Below are 24,863 nucleotides of genomic sequence, written 5' to 3' on the forward strand. Positions count from 1 at the left end.
CCTCGTAAATGCTTTAGCGATCTATAGAGCCCACTGGGCTTCATTAAGAAGGATTTCTAAGAAAGTTTCTGAAGAATTTTCTGCCCTTTTGCTGACAGTGAGCAACCTGGGCCTGGAAAAAAAAAAAAAAAAAACTTCAAAATTGAAAAGCATGTATTTGAAAGACAAAACTTAGGACAGATACATGTCTGACCGAGGTAGAAAACTCTCACTGCAATTCTTAAGGCTGCCAATTCTTCGAGGAAACTTCGTCATTGCACTCTTTAAAATATTTTCTGTATCTTATAAAACTGTATTTCCCTTTTCTTTCCCCTCCAGGTCATTAGCCCGTCTATGCAGGAGAGTACAGGAGGGCTGTACTGTCCCCATCAAATGGAAAACACAATCAGACGCAGTAAAATTTAGAACCAGTGACACACACCAAGGGTCTCTCTACCTACGTCCCCTGCACTCCTCACTCTCCTGAGCAGCCTCTCACGTGCTGGTGGGTGTCCAACCCACACATCTGGCCCAGATGTTTTGTAGCTTCAGACTCATTTGTTAAACTTTTGCAGATATCAAACACTCAGCATTTGCAATACAGACCTCATCAGAGCCTTCTCTAGCCTCACTACCACCATGACCCTATTCTCTCTCCATTGGTGGCACCATCATCTACCCTAAATAACTTAAACCAAAGCAGGAGTGTTATTCTTGACTCCCTCTCCTTACCCAACATCCAGGTGCTATTACCCCCTAAATGCTTCTTAAGCCTGCCCGTCTGCTCCATACCTGCTCCATTCTGGTACCAATGCCTGCATTGTTCTCACCTGGGCTTCCTGTCTCCCACCCTCCACAGACCCACGCTCCTTCTCACAGCTTAAAAAGAGACTTGACCACTTACCTAACACTGTTCAGTGACCTCTTCCCACTCAGCCACACATCCTGAATAGAGGAACAGTTTCAAAGCCTGCGATATGAAGTCTGGCACCTTCCACATCCAAGGCTCACCCAACTTACAAATCGTCTACCTCTACTCCTGATATTTGGCAGACCCAGCGCAAGCTCTCGTCTGCATTCCCTTGCTCCTGTTGGCTCCTCCACTTGGAATGCCTCTCTCCTGACTCCCACCCTTTAACTCACCAATTCCCGTTAGTACTTCATGACTTGACTCGGGTGTAACTGCCCAAAAAAGTAGTCCCTCACCTCCCTATGTCTTTTTTTCACTCCCTGCCTGTCACGTGTCTTGGTGTTTCTAGTAATGTCCATTCATCTCTCTGCCAGGCATCTTTTTCCTTATTGAGCTGCTCTAATTATTAAAATTCTCAACTATATACTGAGCAGAAATCTCTCTCTCTCTCTTTCTCTCTCTCTCTCTGGTGCACCCCTCTGGAGTGACACTTTTTGCTTTTAAGGTATTTCAGATTCGCCATAGATAGTTCGGACCTTCCGTGAGTCACAGAATTCCACTCTCTAGGACAGAGGACCCTCATCTCCCATCACTCTTTAGTTACTCCACTTTTATGCCAGTACTTAGAACATTTCCTGGCAGGCAACAGGCATTCAACAAAGACCTGGGGAATGAATGGAAAGATGAATTGGACTCTCCTTTCCATTAAGTCCATTCATATGAACTTATTAATTTGGAAAATGTATCCGTTGAAATTATGCACGCTATTGCTCTACCTGACATGCTCTTACCCTTTATGATCGACTGTTGAACCCTGACTTGTCCATCCGTACACAGTTATCGCAGCAAGGTTCAAGCATCACCCTAAGCCAAGAGGGTTGATCTCTCCCTGCACTTTGATCTCCCTCTTCTACAGAACACATGTGTGAATGATACAAGATCGAAGGGAAGATGTGACTAATATAGATCTGGATTCAGATCTGGTTCTACTAGTAGCCACGTGATCTTGGGCCAGTCCTTAAATTATCTGAGCCCCAACTTCCTCAACTAGAAATTGAGCTGATGAAGGCAGGGCACTTTGAGCGATAAGCGCTGAGCTGACTGTTAAGTTCCCAAAAAATGATAGCTGTTAATGATATTATCTTATTGCATTTATTTGTTTATGTGTATTTATCTCTGATTATAATTTGCATTCCATGAAGTTACCTCTGTGTGCCCAGTGTTTGAAATACAGAAGAAGCATTTATACCTTGTGAAAATAACTATTTTCAACTATGCCGATGACCATGACTTTCCTTAGTCTGGATACTAGGCCTCCAGTGGTGGGTCACATAAAACACCATGTAAATCTTAAGCCAAGTGCATGCACCTAAGCCCAACCCAAATCACTAAAGCTCTTCACTGTGATATATAATAGGAACAATTATTTGTGGATGGCTGTTGCTTTATTCATTATATTCAGAAGGAAAAGCCTGTTGGATAACTATAATAATAAAATGTAAAGATCTAGAGTTTGTATAACTTATACATGTATACTTCTTATATATATGTATATATTCAATAATATATATGAATATGTTAAACAAGGAAATTTATAGGATTGGACCCATTTTTCTCTTAGCAATAGGGCATCTTGGTGTAAAATATCATCCTGGTCATTACATATCATCTTCAAAATTGGTATGTGGCTATGTGAATTTTTTTAGAAAAATACCAAACACTGTAATCTCACAAACTTGAAGGGTCATTTAGTAACATTATTAAAAACATAACATAAGATAAGAGTTCCTGGAAAACCGCATTACAGTCAAATCCAAATATTTTTTTAATCTGTTAAAGGCTGTTGGCATAACTTGAGTAATTCCAATCATGTTGGCTTTTGTTTAATTTAAAGACCTTCTTAATCTGAAAAGATTTTGCATTGTGCAAACGGGCTAATATTGGAAAACATGAGCTAGGCTCCCAAATACAAGGACAAATTTAGCCAGAGGACAGGAATAACAAGTGTCTCGGACGTTCCCACTGGAAAACAGGTTCCAGTATATCAGTGCCATCGCAGGCTGGCACAGTTGGGGGCACAGCGGAAATCATCTTATCCCCATTTGATTAAAATACGAACATCACACACCACTCTCTGAAATGAACCATGATCATGAGGGTTCTGGTTATTTTTCTAGGGAAGTGAAATAGTCCAGCTGTAACTTATATGTCTGCAAGTTCCATCAATCCATGTTAAGCAGTTTAGAGTCATGTCTTTCTGTGAGCTTCCAGAAGGTTTCACTGGCATCCATAAACCTGCCTCATCAAGTTTCAAGGGAGGCACACAACAGACACAAAGAACAAAGAAGGCTGATTATATCAGAAATTCTTTCTCCCAAACTCAACTGCTGCCAAAACCAACTGCTATTTAGAGCGGATCAGTGCAGCCAATGAGACGCTTACAAAGCAGCTGTAAGAGCAGAGACCGGGCCCATCCACACCTGGTCTGCAGGAACCGCTCCCTGAACAAAACTGCAGAATTGGTCCTCGAGGGGAGGTGTTCTCTATGCCACAGTCGGGATCTACGCTGTATGGTGGCTGCCACAGAGTCAACTGTGGCTTCAGACTCAAAACTCACCTGCTCAGTCAGCACCATGAAATACACTGTCCCCCTGTATCTACGCTATGGCTCTCAATACCACAAACCAACCTACTGATATTTCCCATATGGTTCTAGAATTCTTGATATGTCCATCCTTAACCATAATGTCTTCAAAAATGTATAAGTTGTGCAAACATTTAGATTTGTACTAACACTATTTAAGATTAATTCTACAAATAAAATGGTATAATGCCTCAAGTATAAAAATTATTTGCATAAAACTGAAAATATTATACAGTGTACCATAAATACTACATATATGAACTGATCCAGAGCAAAACTCTGATATTTTCTAAGGATATAATATAATCACACCTTTAGAACTAGCTGATAATGTTTATTGAGGACTTAAGTGACTGTCACAGAAGCTTATATAGGATCTTGATAATACTGGCAGGGTGCCTGGCTTCATATTGGTTGTCCCCCCAAAATGGTATTAAATGATGACTTGAAGTCTCACTGCAGGCTTCTAAGACTCCCCTGGAAATCTCAAAGACTCTTTGAGAATCTCTGGAGTAGTATTGTCCTATAGTCCCCAATATCTTCCAGTTCCGATATGCAGTGATGCTGGATGGGAATGACTGATACAGCAGGTGTTCCTAGGCATGAAGGACATTAGCAAGTGCCCCACACACTCAAGCTGCAGCGAGTGACATCCCTCAACAGAAACAGATGCCACTGAGGCTGCTAGCTATTTCAGGAATGGTGTCTTGCTAGCGGGCTCCACTATGGTGTAAAACTCATTTGTGAATTTAAAGATACGTAAAGATAAGTCATAGCATTCCCAAGAGCAAAACTCTTACTCATCTGTCTGTTTTCAAGATATAAATAAAGCAACATTTTATCCAATGCTTACAAAACCATAACTTAAGACAGACCACCTCCCAGTGGAAATATTTTCTAGTTTGGGCCTATGAACATAGAACTAACAAAAGATATATTTAAAGCCAAGATTCTTGTCAGTTCGAGTTTCCTAAATATACAGGAAGAGCCCCATGTATTTCCTAGAACCCACGCTCAGGCCCAGATATAACCGTCACCTTCAAGGTTATGTTTTTCATCCCCTTGCTATCCTAAACCAGGAATTGTTTAGTTCTATATACACACACATATGCATATTTGAACTTTGAAAATTGAAATCATACTGCTTTTATTTTTCCTAGTCTTATTTTTTCTCAAGATTGCATTAATAAGATTTATCCATGTTTAATACAGGTAAATGTGTAATCAGTTTCACTGTTCAATAGATGTTCAATAAAAGATACCATCATTTACAGCAATTATTTTGTTGAAAAACACCTGAAGGGCTTGGGGGCTGCTGCTATAAATATGAACGCAGTTGGAGATTTCACGCGGTCGCCTTTGCACTGGGATATAGTCTAGGCCAGGGACCAAATCCTGGGTCCGAGACTATAGACTTTTTCAACTTAGTTAGTTACTGTCAGATGGTTTCCCAAGAAAGTATGTCAATTTATGTTTCCATTATCATTGTAAAAGAGTTTTCTCTAATCCACATCTTTGCTAGTATTTCACAACTCTGACTTTTTTCGTTTTTAAAAAGGATACTAATCGGTAGTATTTACTGAGATGTGATTTTAGGTGTACTTTGAAAAAGTACTGACATTTACATTCTAACTTTTCACATGCTGTCGTTTACCTCTGCAAATCTCCATTTACTTTGTGTGCCTTTACCAACGTTCTCTTACAGGGCACGTTCCTCCAGACAGCTTCGCTGAAGAGGAGTCATTTCAGCTGGGTATAAAAGGATGAGTAGGAGTTTTCCAACTGAACATAAAAAAGGAACTAACTCCAGGACCTTGGTCATGGAGAATGAAGCATTCGCATGGAGACTGCTGTAAATGACTTTAGCCCCATGGTGACCATGGATATATATTTGAAGACCATGTCTTAATGTGATAGTTTGCTTATACTGGGTCTCTGCGGGGAACGGCATCTTATGGCTTTGAGTTCATCTAAGTTGGCTATTGCACTAAAAAAAAACCAATTTTTGCAAATTATACTTTGCAACACAATCATGGATAACTTCTAAAATAAATCTTAACTCAAATGTCAGAGAACTAATCACCTTTTATGCGCTGTGGTTCTTTTCAAGCCAGTTGGATCAGAAAAGTAAGTGATTAGTGAAAACAAGGAAGTACAACTTGACTGCTTTTTCCTAAAATGAATAAATGGCACCAAATTTAAGAATTAAAGCGCGTACTACTTGCTTTTCTTCCACAGGGAAAAATTACTACTGAATTTAACATAGATTCAAGAGATTTACTGCATGAAAAGTCTAAGACTCCTGAGAAAGGTCCATTTGAACCCAGTACGTGTGCATGTTGGTATGGAGGAGGGGAGGAAAGATGAGAAGAGAGAAAGATACTTGAAGCTTATTAACTTCAGAAAAAATATCACAAATGAGAACACTTTTTTCAAAGCTGATGTAAAGAAACGTAAACATCTCAAATAGAAAAAGATTACAGTAACCTACATAGTGTTGACTAAATGGAAATTATGGAGTGATACAATTTTTTAAGAAGTTCTTATATATTACCTAGTACACAGAAAAATTTAAATAATTACTTTATACCACCCTCGCTGCCCCTAAAAATTAGAAACACATGTTTCATTCTTTCCATCTCCTTTGTTTTCTTCCCTCCTGGGTCAAAATCACTATTATCTTTTATTTAAGTTCCTTCCTAAGTCTCCCAAATTCTATGCTTGCCAGAGCAATATTTTCAAGACATAAATCATTAGCACTCCAGTTTCCTAAATACAATCTTTTAGTGGCTGGATAGTGCACTTAGAATAAAATGTAACCTCCTTATAAAGTGTATAAACTTGTGGAGTGTCTGTGAGCTCTCTCATTTCATATGATGTACCAAGAATACACGGGCATTTAGACTTTTCCTCTGCCTGAAACACTTCTCAGCGCCCCCTTCCTTCTCCTTCCCACCTGTTCCAAATGCACACACACACCTCTCATTCATTAATCTTTCCGCCCAGCATGGCTCTGCTGGCTTTCGTGAGCTGGTTGGTACATATCCCTGTGGCTTTGTCGCTTTCTACTCCCCTGAACTCAGCCTGTATTTGAGTCTCGTAGGATTGCAGAAGAAGTGATTTAGCCAGAAAACGAGTGTCTTCATGGCTTTTCTTATCTCTTTATCAAACTGATTACACTCTCTAGTCTATTTTTTCTTTATTATGAATAGACGATATTTACTAGATGGAAAATATTGGGATAAATTCTTTACATATATCATCTCATTTTTTAAACCTTCTTAAAACAACTTGCTTCTGACAAAAACTGGATAGGGTATTTAAATCTTCTTCAATTGAGTTACCTAATTTAATCACTTAGGAAGAATCATTTCTAATAGGGTACGTTTATTAAAGAAGACATTATTTTAAACTAGTTATATCCAAAATAACGTAACCCAATCATCTCCCACTTGACTCCCATTTAGTCAGATGAAGGCACATATCACATCTATTTATACCCATCTCCTCCCAAAAGGGACATGAGGCAGTTTTTATTTTATGCCTGGCTGATATGAAATGTTACATTCATGCTGAATCCTTCCCAGAAATTAAATTTAATTAAGTTGTAGCTCACAAGTCCCTTCCTTGTGTTACAAAACATCTTATTTTCTATGCAAAACTTCAAATTTTGGAAAAGAAAAAAGAGGTATGATTAAATTATGAATTTTGTCACTGTTAAAAGGTACCTGAGAGTTTGACAGCCTTGTAAATAGCTCAAGCTGCTCTCATTTTACAAGAACATAATACATAATTGCATTATTTCATGAACTGGAGTGAACTGTAGCTTCATTTCCCCACCTTCGCTGTAAGCAAATGCCACGCTTCTGTTACTAATGTGGCACCAGGCCTGCATTTCTTTTTTTTTTAATTAATCTTTATTGCTGAAAGATTTCAGATGTTCCCATTTTCGCCCATTGGCTCCTTCTGCCTTGCACCCCCCCCCCCCCCGCCCGGGCCTTCACCACACTGTCTGTGTCCACGGGTTATGAATGTGTTCCGCCCACCAGAGGACCTACCAGATATTCTGGGGGGGAAAAGTGCTCTGTGGTCAAATAAATCAAGAACTGCTGCTAACCCTTCTTTCGGAAAGCACTGTGAACTCCTTATATTTACTTGGTCATGAAAACACTCCATTTCTAGGGTGCCAAATATTCACAAACGAGGCACAAACTCGAGAAAATACTATAGTAGCCAAATGCTATCTGTAGGTGCTGGTTGAGGAAATGCGCCTTTCGGAGAAGCTGGCCTTATTATGTACAAAGAGTAAACCCTCCGAGTTAAAATCAGTTCCTCCTTCACCCTCTGAAGCACTGACAAACTGCTAAGAAACTCCTTCAACGTTTAATCCACAGTCACCACGCTGCTCGAGAGACAGATGCCCAAGAGGAAATAGCACAGGGGCAACGGCTACTGGTCCTTTTCAAGCCCATTATCTGGTGTCCGTCAGTTCTCCCTGTTCAGCTCTAAGTCTTGGGAGAACTTGCTATTTCCATGGCACATGTATGTTTAATAACCATGGTAAGAAAGCATGCAGATATGACAAGTAAATGAGGTAACAGTCCAAAGCGAGGCACCAGCATCCTAAGGAAACATACGCCCCCTGGCAGTAGGATTACCATTCCTCTCCTTTATCAAATCCCCTGTAAGCTGTGAAATCCTGCTCTGCAAGGCTGAATTGTTGATTAAAGTGTGAAGTATTTTCCTGATAACCCAGAAATTCCCCTAGCACTGGGGGAGAGAGGGGGAGAGAGAGAGATTGACATCAAACCAATAAACCAATATACCTGGTATAATTTTGAAGTAAGATAAATATTATACACGAATAGTTTGGCTTTTTATTGTTTTTAAAAAGCATACTTAAATACATAGTAACATAGTATTGTATAAAAACGACATAATTTTCTTTCTTTTTAAAATAAGGCAGTCATTCTTGGGTTCAACAAATGAGCACCCATATTTGAGGGTGCCCATAGCACCCACAAATGCCCAATATGCTTCAGGCTCATAATAAATGTTGCTGAGTGTTTAGAAACTATAGGCAAACTGTAATGTTGCTATGCTGACTTTAATCCATATAAAAGCATCTGCGGCCAGAAGCTATGTAACTCCATAAATTTCATTATAGATCAATATGGATACCATTTCAAAATTGGGGTAGAAGCTCTTAAAAAGTTACATCATCTGTTTGGTTTCTGGACAGGGGTAACCAAGCCTCTTCTTTCCATGTAGTTACACAGCCCATGGAAATCTCAGGTAAATTCAGTCACTCCCGCCTGTGCTTAATAGAGTTAGACAGGCTGAGGTGTTCTCAGCTCCATAACTGTAAGAAAACTCATGGCCAGGGGATAACAGAAATTTTACTCACAAAACTAATTTTTAAAAGTGTAAACTATTTGCTTTTGTGCAAATGTTACTTTTAATTTAGAAATCTGAAGAATTTCAGAATCTCTTCAAAATGATTTGATACAAGGCTTCTCAATTAACAACAAAACATCCCCTCACGTGCTTTTTGACCAAATATGTGAAAGAAGATATTTTGTTCCCAGGCAAGTTCACAAGCCTCCAAGCCTTGGGCAAATGCATGAAGGGAGGGCTGGGAGGGACTGCTCATCTCTTAACAGCAACAAGATAAACTTACAAATGTTCTTGGCCGTAAAGTAAAAACAAGACCATCGAATTTGCTCCTGGTGAAAGAACCAAGATACCACTCAAAAATCAAGTTTCTAATACACTTAACTTTTTAAACAACGAAAGAATAAAATTATTGGTAAAAAAATTTCTTCTGCTGTACCAAACAATTTTTCTTTGGTCAAGGCTATAAAAAGACGTTTAGTTCAAAAACATCAAAACGTCTGTCTTCTCCCATTTAAAAAGCATAAATAACAAACACGAGTTTCTTTGAGACTGTGAGTTACCTTTCAGGTCTTTCTTTAGCTTTCTGAGATCTTTCTGAAAATCCTCAAACTTCATCTGGGAAGCCTGAAACAGGTCCTGGGGCTCCGGCAACGGAAAGACACACTGCTCTTTTCCCGCATCCTGATGGGCAAGAAACACATCGTTTTAAACAGATCGGCATTAACATCAATAATAATACAACAGGAAAAACAACGCCAAAGCACTCGACAAAGAGAAACAAAACATACCGGGCGCAAAAGCTCTTACCTCGTCAAAATTCCGAAGGTAATAGGAAACGATATACGACAAAAGGCTTCTGCTATTGTCCTAGGCAGAAAGACCAAAATAAGTAAAACAAGAGCTTTTAAGTGATTAAATATACAGTGTTAAATAAAATAAATTCCAGGGAATCAGCATACAGAGATGGAACATTTAGAATGAAATGTGAAATTCTTCATTTCAAATCACTTAGTGACTATATCTAAGGAGGAGAATGGCACAGGAGGCCTTTTCCCCAGGGCTCCCGTTTAAGCTCCGAGTGTTAGGCACAGCTGCTTAAGGGTGGAGACTCCACTATAAATACGGTCCTATTTTTATTCTCCTCTGTCAGAAAATTAGTTCATTAATTTCTGTATTTTTTTATTAAGAGGTATAGCTGCTATCTTAACTGCTGGCATTTCTATACAATGGGACCAGCAGGTCTCAGGCCAACAGTGAGTTTGACTGTCTTGTTAGTATATAGATTAGGGACATAAAATAAATCATTATTTCAGGCAATCAGGAGCTTTAAAATGCAAATACATATTATAAATTTTTATGTCAGCCAATGAGACTAAGGAATTCACATCCACGCAGCTATAAATAACTCAATGTGTAGAGATCTATAGGGAAAAATGTAAAATTGTTTCATATTTAACAGACCTCACAAAACAGCCTTTTACCTCCTTTCTGGGACATTTGGAGGCATTAATTTTTAATTTTTGTTTCTTTTGCATTGCTAAAAGTTAGTACCAGATCATCTGAATGTGGGAGATCAACTATATATTTTAAAAACAAACCCTATATTAACTACATTCCCTGGAATGTTCAACCAACCATAACTTTCCCCCTCCTTAGAAAAAAATAACCTCCCTTTCCAATTTACCCTGAACATATCTATTAGAGACTTCCCTCAGAGCAATATGTAGTCGTGGCAGTAATGTTGACAATAATAATAAAACAATATCTATTACACAATAATATATAGCAATAATATTAAAATATGTTTGTTAGAAACAGGATTTGCTTATAAAATATCTTAACTCCACCTCCTGTCACTTTCCTAACTTGTAAATCAATGAAATGGTTAGCAGTATCTGAATCAATTAACAAAACATTTATTAATGCCTGCTGATAGGCCCGCTGAGAGAAAATTCTGAGTGATCTTAGTAACAGCTCTGTCCATGCAGGTTTACAAATAGTACTCAAAAGTATAGTTTAATTTGTTTTACAGAAAAATAACCAAATCAGGAAGACTTTGTGTAGTAGTTCTTGTAAGAATATAAGTGAAAGTATTTTTTAAAAAGTCTTGCTTCTTGATTCATTACTTAATTTTTATCTAAATTAGTCCTTAATCATTTAAATTAATAAAATTTAACTTATTGGGGATTGACTAAAATATATCAATCAAATAAAATAAATCCCTCATTCATATATAATGATTATCGAAATCACTTTTATAAGTTAAACATTATGTCAATGTTAGAGATATTCCAGTGTCATTTGCAAAAGTTACTGTTTTTCAATCCAATGAGCAGTTGCTAAGAACTATTCTGGAACTACCATGTGTTTAGAGAGCTTTTGTTTTTAATAAATGTGATTTATAAGGTTGGCACGCTGAAGGTTCCCATGAAAGTATATATCATACAAATAAAATAGCATTTGAACAAATATAATCGTAAAAATCACAAAAATTATATGCTGTTGGTGTTCCAAGAAGGGACTAGGTTCTACTCAATTTTGGAAACGCAGGTCTGGCATTTCATACAGCCCAGGGAGAGAATGTTAAATGAACGTATGAGGGAGCATATGACTGAATATACTAGTTGTTGACCAAAATACAACAAGCTAACAAACAAACAGAATCTCTTTCTTAGGAGGGAAGTTAGTTCATTACCAAGGAAGGACAATTTTATATATTTTCATCTCTGTAAGCCAACTGCTTACTCAAGCTTAATATCGTAAAAACATATCCATAATTTCCTTCATCATTCAGATCTACGTTGAGATTCTTTCATCAGAGAAACAGAATTCTTTTATTTTCAAAGTTTACAATCTCAGACTTGAACTCTTACCATCGTGGTTGTTTCCCTAAACTTGTATTTCTACTGACGCTTTCATAATCTCTTAGGTGTTAATTTTAAAGAAACACAACGAGAGAAATAGGGCCAAAAAGTAATTAGGCTGCAAAAGGACTTAGGCATTCCCACACAAACCAGCGTCAAGGAGAGGGTGGCATGCAGAAAAACAGAATCACCTTTTATATTTTATTTACGAACTACTTTCACTCATCTTTGTTTTGCTTAAAATGGAGGGAAAGAAGAACATAATGGATATGCTAATTTATGGAAATTGATGAGTCCTCAGAGTCCAAAAAATAAATATTAGCAGACATGGTAGAGTGAAAAAATAATTTTATTTTAAATATTACCTACTTAATTATTCATTAGACACAGAACTCAAAACTACTCACTTTAGGAAATATTATTATTTACTAAATCATAAATATATGAGGGCCATTGCTTTTATCTAGTTCAAAACATAAAGAAACTCTTGACCTTGGGACATAAAGAAACATTTATTACAACTGGTTTGTAGTCAAACTTACTACTAAACAAAATATCTCATCCTCAATTTGCCTACATTCATTCATACAAAATACTTACACTGCTTTTGACATCTTTCAGCTTCGGAAGAATGTCCAATCCAAAGCCATCTGCCTGTCCCCGAGTCTTATTTCCACCATTCATGTAGTTGCCAAAGGCCAGAACCAAACCCAGCACCTGCATCACCCCTGGGCCATTTTTTAACGTCTGTAAAACAGAATAAAGAACAATTTCTCTCTTATACAAAGTTTTGTTTGAATTATCTTAAGTCAGTGGCAGATATTCGTATTATAGTAATAATTGTGGGTCATATCTAAACTTTATTATTGTTCATTTTACGTATAATTTGACAACTTCTAAAAAATAACGCCATTGCTATCAACCTAATTGTGCCTGCCTCTGGAGCAACAGAAATTTTTGGCACAGCTGTGGGAAGCTAAAACATAGTAACAAAGATTAACGTCCAAATTCAGATTTATCCCTGAAAAATTCACACTCACTTCTACCAAAACACAAAGTTGAACCTGAATTTGCACGTCACGTCCTCTGAAAATGTGCCTTTAATAACTTCTTACTACTTTTCAAAGTGATTTCCCACAACCAGAACACATGGGACTATTGATCGGTGACAAACTGTTTTAGATGTTAACATTGCTAATTTCTGCCAAGATTTAGTCTTTGTTTTCGGAAGAATATCGATCGTCTGTTGAATTGTAAAGCTGATCCTAAATCCTTGGGCTGGAATCATTCACGTTTTATTGAGGGGCCCTTCCCAACATGATGGAAAGTAAATAAAATGCCTTCAAATTGCATTTCATTGGGAGTTTGTTGCACGAGAGGGCCGTGAAAAGTGAAGATTCTGCAAATCAGGAGCGACAAACATCTCCAAGGTGGATCAGCAATGACCCCAGTCGAGCACAGTGGTCCTGCGGGCCAGGGTGCCTGTTAGAACATTTCTGGGGTTTTTTTCTTCATTGCTGAAATTATTACAGATGGCCCCCTTTTGTCTTAATGCTCAATTGTAACACGTTCTCTTTTGTGGGACTGCTGGCCTTCAGATTTTATGAGTACTTAGAATAACTAACGCTTTCTGAAACATGGACGGGCCTGACCATCGGAACCCAAGCTTCAGCCTCTGCGCACCACCACCCACCTCGCACAGCCTCTGTAGAAGCTCAAGCTTGCGGCGAATGGAGCAGATGCTTTCTGAAAACGTGGACTGGAACAGGATGCAGAAGACCCGCTCGGAGAAGTTGGGGATCAGCGACAGCTCGTAAAGGAACCTAAGGAAATAAGGCCAAGTTTAGGGGAGACCGGGTAACTCCTATCAGCAGCTGCTCAGCCTCGTATCATTCACAATGATGAATGGCAGACGCTGCATTTTCCAAATGGAGAAGCCCCCGCAGCCTGGTGCCCCCAACAGCCTGGTGCCCCCCGCAGCCTGGTGCCCCCCGCAGCCTGATGCCCCCCGCAGCCTGATGCCCCCGCAGCCTGGTGCCCCCCGCAGCCTGGTGCCCCCGCAGCCTGATGCCCCCCACAACCTGATGCCCCCCACAGCCTGGTGCCCCCCGCAGCCTGATGCCCCCCGCAGCCTGGTGCCCCCCGCAGCCTGATGCCCCCCGCAGGGTCCTACAACATGCTTACTGTTCGGGCTTGTCCAGAGACTTGGCATTTTCTTTGTCTTTGGAGGACCGGCCATGCTTTTCAATTTTTTCCAGTTCATCGGACTGTGCCCTCTGGAAATCAAAAGCCAAGCTGTTTTTCAAAATCTGGTCAACTGCATCCCTTAGATAATGATGATCTTAATGCGGCAAAACTCTCTATATTTTCATATTTCTTAGCATCTCTTTGTAGTAAAGCTTGACTTCATTCATGAAGCATTTTAAAGTGCAAATGTGTTTAATGGAAACCAGATAGTCGCCAAATCTTCCAAATAATGTTATTGACTATCAGTGATCTGCAAAACACTTATTTATTCAAGCGTGCTTTAAAACAATACGCTTTTCTCTTGCTTTTGGGCTGTTTATAATACTCTCCAGAATGCAAGAATTTCGTTTTAAAGTTGTATTTCTTATTAAGGAATTAATTCAAGTTGGAAGCAATTTGATCCTAAGGTTGTTATAAGATTGTTGAAGGAAAAAAAGTACTTATTAAACTATTGCAACAATTGTTTATGGCTAGTTTTTTGTAGGGGAAAGGAAAATACAATTGAATTACTAAGCCATGGAATGAAAACCAAAGGTTTTGATTTTTCTACTGAATTTTCTTTTTGATACAAAAAAAGGCCCCAGGCTTCTTTTCTCCGTAAGTGTTCCTAACCTTTTATATTATCAAGCTAAAAATTTATCAGCATAAATTTGTTTCTTTCTAGGAGAGGCTATGCCTTTTTAATATAAGGCCTAAGACTTTATAGACTTGGAGAACCACAGGTCTATTCTTATTTATGGAGATTTTGGAGGTTTTTTATTCGTAGTCTCATCTTTTTTTATTACTCACAATGGTGTTTCAAAACAGTCAAATACTACATTTTCTAAATGCATTAACAAGTAGCAATAAACTTCCATAACTTGAGTTTCGGTCTAGTCTTCAGAACTTCAAGTCCTTCCTACATTATTTTTGTTTAAACAGAAAATCAGTTCGACCAGGAACTGCAGTAGGAGACAGATCGTGACGGATTCCTAGGCTTTCTGTATTTCATCTGAACAAAGCTACGGCCCGTTTTGCGTTCACTGCTTTGAAGAGCAGGTTTTCAGCTGGTGAGAGTAAGGACAAGTTCCTCACAGGAAGCTTCTTTGTACAGAAGGAGGACCTGATGACAGATCAGAGGGTCTTCTGTGGGTCTGATGAAGTTTGCTTTTGGAATATAATACAGCAAAAGGATCTAAAATAGTAAAGGAGGTGCATTTAATGCAAATATGCCAAGCCACTCCAAAAATTTAGACCCTTCTTCTAGAATTTCAATTGCATAGTTAGCTTTTTTTTTTCCTTTTCTTAGTTTATTGTGGTCTTTCCCATAAACTTTAGGGGAGTAAATACCACATCATTTACTTAATGTTAACACTTGTAAGAGTGGGCCCCACAGATAATATCACAACGCCACGTAAAGCCAAGCGACGAGATGGCCTTTAATACTGACCAAACCCATCTTTCTGGAAATGAGAGGCAGGAGGAATATAAAAGACCGTGAAGTTAAGGACATTAACAAGTCAAGGGTTGTGTGGAGACAGGCAGCTCCACTATATAACTCCTAGAAGAAAACATGGGTAGAAAACTATTCGACAGCAGTCTTAATAATATCTTTTTGGATATGTCTCCTTAAAGCAAGGGAAAGAAAAAGAAAAACAAACAAGTGGGGCTTCATCACACTAAAAAGCTGCACAGCAAAGGAAACACCAACAGAACCAGAAGACAATGGAGTGAACGGAAGAAAAGGGAGTGGGAAAAAGCAGGTTTACAGCTGTGAGGACAAAAAACACAGTTTATTTCTTGTGTAATTATTAATTATTAATTATTCTATTATTTTCCATATGAACAACTGTAAATCTACTTTTTCCCACCCCTACATATTCCCAAAGAATATATCCAATGTGGGTTGATATTCAAAATATTTAAGGAACTCATACAACTCAGTAACAAAAAAATAATCTGATCAACCCCCGCCCCAATTCCAACTCCAATTCCCCAACGCACTACTTTCCAGAAACAGAATTTCTCACCCGAAATACATTCTAGTTTTTCACATCCATGCCTTTGATCAAATAGTTCCATCTTCTGAGAACATCTTCTCAGCTCTTCTCTCAAACATATTACCGTCTACCACGTAAGAACCCCGCGCACTGCCCAACTATGAAGATTATCTCGGCTCCCCCAAGATCAAATCATGTTGGGTCTTCAGCAACTCTCCTGCTCTTTCCACAGAACTCTATCCTGGTACTCATGACATGAGCCTGCACTTATTTAGTTGCATACTTGACAGCTACCATTTGATTTTGTAAAAAAAACAAAACTTGTATATAGGTATGTTATGAATGAAATAGTCTTTGCTGTGTTGGACTGGGAATTTCTTAGCAATTTTAGGGGGAAATGCTTCTGCATTATTTAAAAGACAATTTAAAATATTCTTTTGAACGTTACATATTCAAGAGTTTACGGCTGGTCTATCTACTAGTTGTTGACTCACACTTCCCCTAATCTTGAAAACTAGTTTTTCAAGAGATATACTTTATATGGTCCATAGATTCACACCTACAGCCACACAGCTCGTCCTTCCCCAGGTACAATAAGCAACTGGAAGGTCTTTAAATGCCACGGGCTGAGGGAAATTTGCAAAATGCTGGCTGCATACCCGCAGCCATCTAAAGTTGTATGTCTAAGGCCTGCACAGCTCTTCAGGGACCTAAAATCTTGAGTACTGAACCATATATTGGCAAACATGCAAGTAAACAAAACTTTAGAGCAAAACACACAGGAGATGTCATCTGGAATCATTCAACTTCCTAATAAGTTTGATAGGAGTTTTACATCCTTGAAAGAATTGACTATTTATCCTTTTAATAACTTTACTGCACATTCAATTTTAGTTGTTGCAATCATGGGCATCAAGGAGGAAAGGTAAATATCCTCTCAAGCTAATATGGCAAAAACATCCAATGTTATTACTATTCATGCATAATTTCAAGTTACGACCCAGCTTCAGTAAAAACCAAGGCTCTTAGCATATATTTATAAAACAATCAACATTTACTACCACTGACAAATCTCTACCTAATACAACCATTCACAGACCAAACCTGAAAGTCTTGTACATGAACTATAGTATTCCTAGCCATAAGTACATGCCTGTAGCATCAGCAGAATAAAGGCATTTAAAGGAGGTATAGTGAGCATTTATGGAGTCAGGATGGAGCAATTTATCACCGTTGCTAGCCAACTGCACCATTTCTCTAGTGCTTGCCTGTCATCATGGAAAATTACTGGGAAATGTTTAGTACACATGTGTCAGAAGACACTGTCCTCCCAGGAGAGCTGAGTACTTATTAAAGAGCAAATGTGCAAGAAAGGCTTTCTGTACTCTACCAAGCTAAACAGTGGGTTAATGTCCTCAAAGAAACGAGGCAGATCACAGAAAATATAGTTAATATAAAAACAATGGTTGGTAAAGGCAGACAGGGTACTATAAACAATTCATGTTCTTCTGAGGGGAGACTTCCTTAGGGACCAAAAGAAGCTGCATTAAAAGAGGCAAACAAGTGTTTTCATTATCAAACAAAGGTTACATATTTACAGCTAAAATACAAGAAAAATAGCATCGGGGATCAAAGCTAGAGTTCAACCAACATAAAAGTCATTCCATTAATTTTTGCTCTGAAGAATTTATGGTCCATCTATTCATAAAGAATTTGAGGACAGCACTAACAGGAGATCTTGTTCCTTTCTCCCCTCCTCTCTTTCAAGCTAGTAGAAATCTTGGATATCTCTTAGTTTCAGGTCAATGCATATGAAAGCCAAGCCTGTGATTTTTAGTAGGTCAGTAGTTGGAGCAGAATTTCTAGGTTAGTGTGAAATTTGGCACAGGCACCTTTCCACGTGTGGACCCTGAGAATTAATGTGTCTATTAAGGAGGACTCCTGGTGACTAACTGGGTTGAAGTTTATAAACAGTCTACTAGTCATTGCTAAACAGGGGTCTCTCATGCTCTCAGTGCTTCAGGGGAAAGCTGCACTGTGCTCCTGCTGTTGGAGTCAACCCTCCTAAGACAGTTCCTAGGATCTTATTTCAACTGATAGGACTGAGACTTTCCCTGTCCAGTTGGAGCTGCGCAACTATATCCTTAACTAGCATCAGTCAGAGCGGCTCCATCCTGACCAATAAGGACAATGCTTTTTGGACCAATTACACTGTGAGAATTTGGAGCCCTCATTTGCATACAAACAGGCCAATCAGGGACCGGGCACAGGAACCCTTCTCTTATTAGGCCAGCTTCTCCTCTGTTTCTATGGAGCACACTTTCAGTTACCATGGAAGATGGCATTTCCCAGCCTGAGCTGTGACACCAGGGCAGCATGGAGCTGCCTGGCCAAAGCTGAGCTGTGACACCAGAACTGCTTCACCGGAGTCACCTGGCCTGAGCAGTCTCACAGCCATGCTGTATCGTAACTGAGCTGTCTCAGTATCGGGCTGTTTGTACTGACTTTATTCATGTACTAACTCTTCCCTCGTGCACCCCAAAATGGGGACGCTTTTGGTGTTGAATTGGTGGCGACAACCTGCAGTTGACACATCCCATAAATATTTGTGCTTCTAGCTACAGATGGATGCCACATCTCCCCTTCCCAGAACACCTCAGCTTTATGATCTTTTTAGGGGTGGGACCTAATGTGGCTTATATTTTGTGTTAAACTATTATTTAATGAAATGTTAGCACTCGAATTCTTATATAATAACTAAAATGTTATGCATCTTTTAGCTGCCTAACAAAAGTATATTCTCTTTGCAGAAGTGGGTCCCAACAGATTTCCTGGAAGAGCACTATGTGCAAAAGCATAATTGGGGGGAAAAACATGTAAGCGCAAAGTATTTTTCAAGATATTAATACAGACTATAACTTATATACATTATTTTAGATATTTAATTAAATACTAAATACTATACTTTAATATACACAAAATTTCCAGAAATGGAGCCACCAGACATAAGTTAAAAAAAAAAAATACTTCAACTTTACCAAGTGTTTGCCATTTTGGAAAATTCTATTAAGCCATTTTTAGCTACTTTATTTCAAGGTGATTATAATAAAAGGACAAATATCTGTCTACATTATAAATTCTGGCTCAATCATTTCTAAACATTTACCTATTTAAATAGATCGTATAATATTATATATTACTTTGTGATTTCTACTTTATATTATAGTGCAGACATTAGGTGATTTAAGTTATATATGTAGACAGATTGAATTACTCATCAATTTCTTTTCAGGATGGTAAAAAAACTTTACAAATACTTGTTAGAATAAGGAAGCACTGAATGCACAGGATGGACAATTAACGACCTGGTACCCATCCAGGATGACTGGTACCCATCCAGGATGACTCACACTTCTGTGGAGACTCAAAAAGGGAAGGTGAAGTGGCAACGTTGGTGGCCTAAAGAGTAAATGTTGCAATGTTAAGCGGCATAGTAAATTTTAAGGGATTCGTTTCTGTATTGGGTCTAGTAATTTAAAACAAGAGGAATGGCTGGTTGGGTTAAAGGAAGTGGTCAGGAGCAGGAAGACGTGCCATCGTTTTGAAAACAATCTCCCTTTAAATCCTCTCCCTCAACATATCAGAAAGACAGTGATCGTGATGTACAAATAGGTAAACGCTGGGGAAATGTTAATGTGAGCTGCTCAACAACTGCACTTCACCTGGGGTAACAGATTCTGGAATCTATCACTGGACACTCGGCGTTCTGATGCAATGACAAGAAAGCAAGAGTCCTTGACTCAAGTGTAGAAGTAAAAACTGAGCCTCAGATTAACTTTGTGGAACATCTGATCGAAGGTACTTTCTTCCTTGACATACATGCCATCAGTAAAATGATGGTGATGGGAGGAGACTTGACTTGGGGTGGTGAACACACAATACAATACACAGATGATGTATGTACAGGATTATACACCTGAAACCTATATAATTTTATTAACCAATGTCACTCCAACACATTCAATAAATAAATAAAAAATATGATCAAATCCTTGATATTTTATAAGATGCTTTGTTTAAGAGAACTTGTCAAGGCTAGTGTTGTAAGTCTCATAAATAACTGCATTCATTTGGTAAACCATGTTTGTGCTGCTTAGTATGTGCCAAGGCAATATAATACTAAGGAAAAAATAGACACAGAACTTCCACGATACTGGAAAAGACAAGAATAAAGACAAGTGTACATGTACAGAAGAACTCGGTGAAGTGCTCTACCCGCAAGGTCTCTAAGAGTCTGCGATAGGATTTGTGACTGGGAAGAATTCCTAGGGAAGAAAGGAAGGAGAGCTTTTAAAGGCTCAGCACTGTTGACTAGCAAGAGATGGTCAGTAGAAATGTCCTGTCTGAAAGAAGAGCTTTTGTCAAAGCTGCTGCTCTAGAGGTGGGATCGAACAGATTTTGAGAAACAGAGAGCCAGGTGGCTGGAGGGCAAACAGCTGGGACCTTGCCGCTAGACGGTGAAGTGGAGAGACCATAGCTTTGCGTGACCGGACCGCGCAAAACTAACAAGAAACATGAAAAAGAAGTGCTCAGGGAATCCACCCGCAACCAGTAAGTAGCTATCAATTCTACAAGCCAATAGTGACCATAACAATGCTAACTGTTCTCCAATAAGTCAACCTTTGGATATCACCAAATTACAATCTCAAATTAAGATGACAGTTTCATATGAACAATCGTGTCGTGTATTTCCTCCTATGTCCAATGCAGCAGTGTTAACCCTTTACCCTGCATTTTTCAGGAATGCACTGGTTTATCTAAAAGGAGCAGAGCTGTAAGAAATCAGTCAATGGTTTTATGACTTGGCAGTGATGTCACATCCCACATGTACAAGAAAGAAATATCATTTCTGGTTTTTGTTAGGTCTGCAGAGTCAATCTGTAAGTGATTCGAGATCTGAAGCTTTTCGTTTTTAATTCTGAAATTCACCTTAAGCACATTTATAGTTGAAAATGAGCATATTGCCTTAGCCAGTTTGGCTCAGTGGTTAGAGTGTCGGCCCGCAGACTGAAGGGTCCTGGGTTCGATTCCAGCCAAGGGCATGGACCTCGGTTGAAGGCGCGATCCCAGGCCCTGGTTGGGGCTCATGCAGGAGGCAACCAATTGATGTGTCTCTCTCACATCACTGTTTCTCTCTCTCTTTCTCCCCTCTCCCACCCTTTCCACTCTCTCTGAAAAGAAATGGAAAAAAACATCCTTGGAAGAGGATTTTTAAAAAAAGAAAGCATATTTGCAGGGATTTCATGAACTGACTCAATAAAACAACAAAACATGTGAATATGATAGTTTTAAAACAGCTATGTGGAAAAAGTAAACACTCCTCTCACATTTGTTTGAAGAAACTAATGATTAAATGTTGCTTAAAACATGAATCAATTAAATACCTCTAGGAAGTTATGGGAACACAGATGGTTAATCCAATTCATTTTCATTACTGTATATGGTACATACTTCTGAGGATGCTATCATGTGACATGTACTTGTATTTACAGATTAGAGTTCATGGTATCTCAACTACAACCCTAAAATAAAGGTTACTAAAACTATAAAGGATGCCTGTGAAATCCAATCCTGAAAAGTGTAAATTTAAACCTCGAATTCTTTCAACCCTACCTGCCCCCCCCCCTCTAATTGGATTAGAGCCATTTAATTACAAAGGTGTGTGGAATTTTCCCCCCTTTCAATCCTTTTATAAATTTTTTTTTTTCTTCAACTGAACTTCTAATAGGATCCACTTCCAAGGTTTAGTTTTATTTTAATATTTAAGGTTTTTTTGTTTCTTAAACATGAAATAAAGGAAAAATTCAACCATTATCTGAAAATCACAATTCAACTAAGTTATACGTGGACATTTTTACAGACATATTTTTGACTTGATATTAATCATTCAACACACTGAAAAAAATAAGGAATCTACTACTTCGCCATTCCTCATTCCACACCCCACCACTTCCCACACACTCACACACTCACTGTGCCGTATCAAGAGTATATGTATAGCCCGGCCGGCGTGGCTCAGTGGTTGAGCATCGACCTATTAACCAGGAGGTCACAGTTCGATTCCTGGTCAGGGTACATGCCCGGATTGTGGGCTTGATCCCCAGTGTGGGGCATGCAAGAGGGAGCAATCAATGACTCTCTCTCATCATTGATGTTTCTCTCTCTCTCCCTCTCTCTCTCTCTGAAATAAATAAAAATATATTTTAAAAAGAGTATATGTATATTAAAAATCAGAAGCAAAAGACATATTGAACCAACTGTATATGTTATATACTGCTTATAAAGAGTCTTTACTATCTGAACTCAATGATAGTCAATAACCCCGAGTAAACTATAAAGAGTTTTGGTTTTGAAAACTCAGAAGGATGTGCTGTATTTGGTAACTTTGTAGTTTCACTAGGTTTTAATTCCCCAATAAACAGGAATTGGGCCTTCAGGATTGTGCTTTTTGAAATTAGGGTGTGTTTAGATTTGGAGACTGCCCAAAATTCATTCACATCTAGAAGAGAAAGCTCACTGCCAAACATATGCAATTAGGGGAGGAAAAAAGATTATATTCTAAATAAGGCTTGTATAACAAATACTTCCATCTGCTTCACAGAGATCAAATACAACTACTTTAAAACAGCCCAATGACATTTAAGCATCTGGCAAAAAAGAAAGCACGTATTTATGGGAAAGGTTTCAGGTTAGTTATGTTATTTTGCCCTCAGGATAAGTAGAGGAATGCTAAATAAGATTATTCCTCACCTATTTAATAACAACAGAGTTTAAACATTAAACTCGTTTATTTTTTCTAGATATTTTCTACACAAAATTTAAACGTTCCCTCAAACACCGTTATTAAACTATGAAGGCAAAATTACAATTCCATTCAGATACTTTTCAATCACTGTTCCACCTGAAATTCATCGTCACAGTTATGCGAACACAAAAAAGTTTGAAACATTTCCAAGAAGAAGCCAAGTCAAGTCCAAGTATGCCCATGTGCCTTTTCCTTCTGGAGATACCCTCCCATGAGCGGGGCTCACATCATAAAGAGTGGCAAGACACATGTGAATTACATGCCAAATAAAAGCAAACTCCCCAGTCCTCAACCCTCCTTACTGTCTGAGTGAGTTATTGACTCTCAGCCCTCAATTTACCCCGTTGAGCCCCCTCTGAGATCACGGGCGGGCTCTTAGAATTTCTTCCTTCATAATGAACACAATGTTAAGCTCTGCCAGTAGGAGGTGCTGGAGGGACACTGAAGGAGCAAAGGGGCCCCTGTCCCTGATTCTGGTGTGCAGGGGGTTGTCTTTTCTTCCTCCTGCTACACAATTAATCAGTAGTGTGGTGTGTGAGGACATCTGGGCATCCTCTGTCACGGCCACGGCCACGGCCACGGCCACGGCCACAGCCACAGCCACAGCCACAGCCACAGCCACAGCCACAGCCACAGCAGTACACCCAGAGTGTGCAGAGCCTCTAGGAAACCTTGAAGTCCTAGCCTAGGCCCAGTGACCTCTACACTCCTTATGTGGACACCACGAACTGTGCACCCGCACCAGCCATGGCTCACCTGTACCCTGAGGCTTGTTTTCTCGGCTCTGTCAACATGGTCTCCGTACGCTGTGGGCTTCATGCTCCACGCAGCACCCTGACTCCTGCAGTCCCAGCTATAACACACCTGCCACCCAGAATTGTTTCCTGCTGCCAAAAGACCGGGGACCTGCTGTGGCCCAGGCAAACTGGGGAGCCGCACTGAAGCCTCGGGAAGAGCACCTCCCTTCCCAGTCTATCCTTCCTTGGGTGCTCTCCCTCAGCCCTAGGGTACCAGTTAGAGTTCTCTTTCCATCTTCGCACGCTCCCATCACAGATTAGTCATTCATCGTGATAAACTTCCCTGTTGACGTTAGTCTGCGGTTTCTGTCCCCCGCCTGAACCCAGATTGATAGACCAGAGCCCGCTGATAACACTCAGAGCCCACATTCCATTTTCTGCCTTGAGACTACTAAGCTCTTATACTGATTGAATGAATAAATGACTCAAACCTAACGTGACCAAGACAGATTACCTCCCCATCCTTACAAAGCACTCCCACATATCAGTTAATGGTCCCCTACTGCTCCCATTGCTCAGGCCGAAATCCTGGGGGCTGCCCTAGATTCCTCTTTCTCACAGTTCATATGCAAACTACTAGCAAATTCTATTTGACCTACTGTTCAAAGTATTTCCAGAATCGGACCCCTTCTCACCACACCACTGCTTCTACTATGGCCCAAGCCACCATCATTTCTTACTCCTAACAGTCTCTGACATTCCACTTTGCCTCTCCATAATCTATTCAACGGTAATCAGAACTTTTCTTCTACAACAGGGATCCTCTGATTAAAACCCTGTATTAACTTCCCATTTTACTCAGAGTAAGTTAAAATCTTACAGAGGCTTACAAGGCTCTAGAGGGCTGGTCCCTCAATATATGCCTGATTACATTCCCCTCTCACGCACCATTTCACTTGGGCCTCCCTGCTGTTCCTTAAATTTATCAGGCTTGCGCACACCTCAGGCAGGATGTCATCCCTGAGACATCCACGTGGCTTTCTGTCTTCATCTCCTGCCATGCCTACTTAAAATGTCATCTTTTAAAGAACATAATAGTAGCAGTTTGAACAAGCATGCAGGCACTTGCCACAGCTCCTCTCCCTGGTTCGGCACAGAGCAATCAGGCAACAAACTCTAGTTCCCTGCGTCTTTCTCAGGAGGGAAGGAGCTGGACTACACATCTAGCATCTCGATATTTC

General features: G+C 39.4%; 1 protein-coding gene across 2 annotated transcripts in view; it reads right to left on the minus strand.

Moving 5' to 3' along the window:
* Nucleotides 1-24,863, minus strand: part of FMN2 (formin 2) — a 222,804-nt gene that overhangs the window by 79,552 nt on the left and 118,389 nt on the right. For both annotated transcript variants that reach the window (XM_081124213.1, XM_081124214.1), the window contains 5 exons: nucleotides 13,979-14,070; nucleotides 13,488-13,617; nucleotides 12,395-12,541; nucleotides 9,738-9,797; nucleotides 9,491-9,611 (listed from right to left, as the gene is read on the minus strand). In XM_081124213.1, coding sequence (XP_080980339.1) covers nucleotides 9,491-9,611; nucleotides 9,738-9,797; nucleotides 12,395-12,541; nucleotides 13,488-13,617; nucleotides 13,979-14,070 — 550 coding nt within the window. The remainder of the gene's footprint in view (nucleotides 1-9,490; nucleotides 9,612-9,737; nucleotides 9,798-12,394; nucleotides 12,542-13,487; nucleotides 13,618-13,978; nucleotides 14,071-24,863) is intronic.

Source organism: Miniopterus schreibersii, assembly GCF_964146895.1.
Source record: "Miniopterus schreibersii genome assembly, chromosome: 21".
Taxonomy (NCBI): Eukaryota; Metazoa; Chordata; class Mammalia; order Chiroptera; family Miniopteridae; genus Miniopterus; species Miniopterus schreibersii.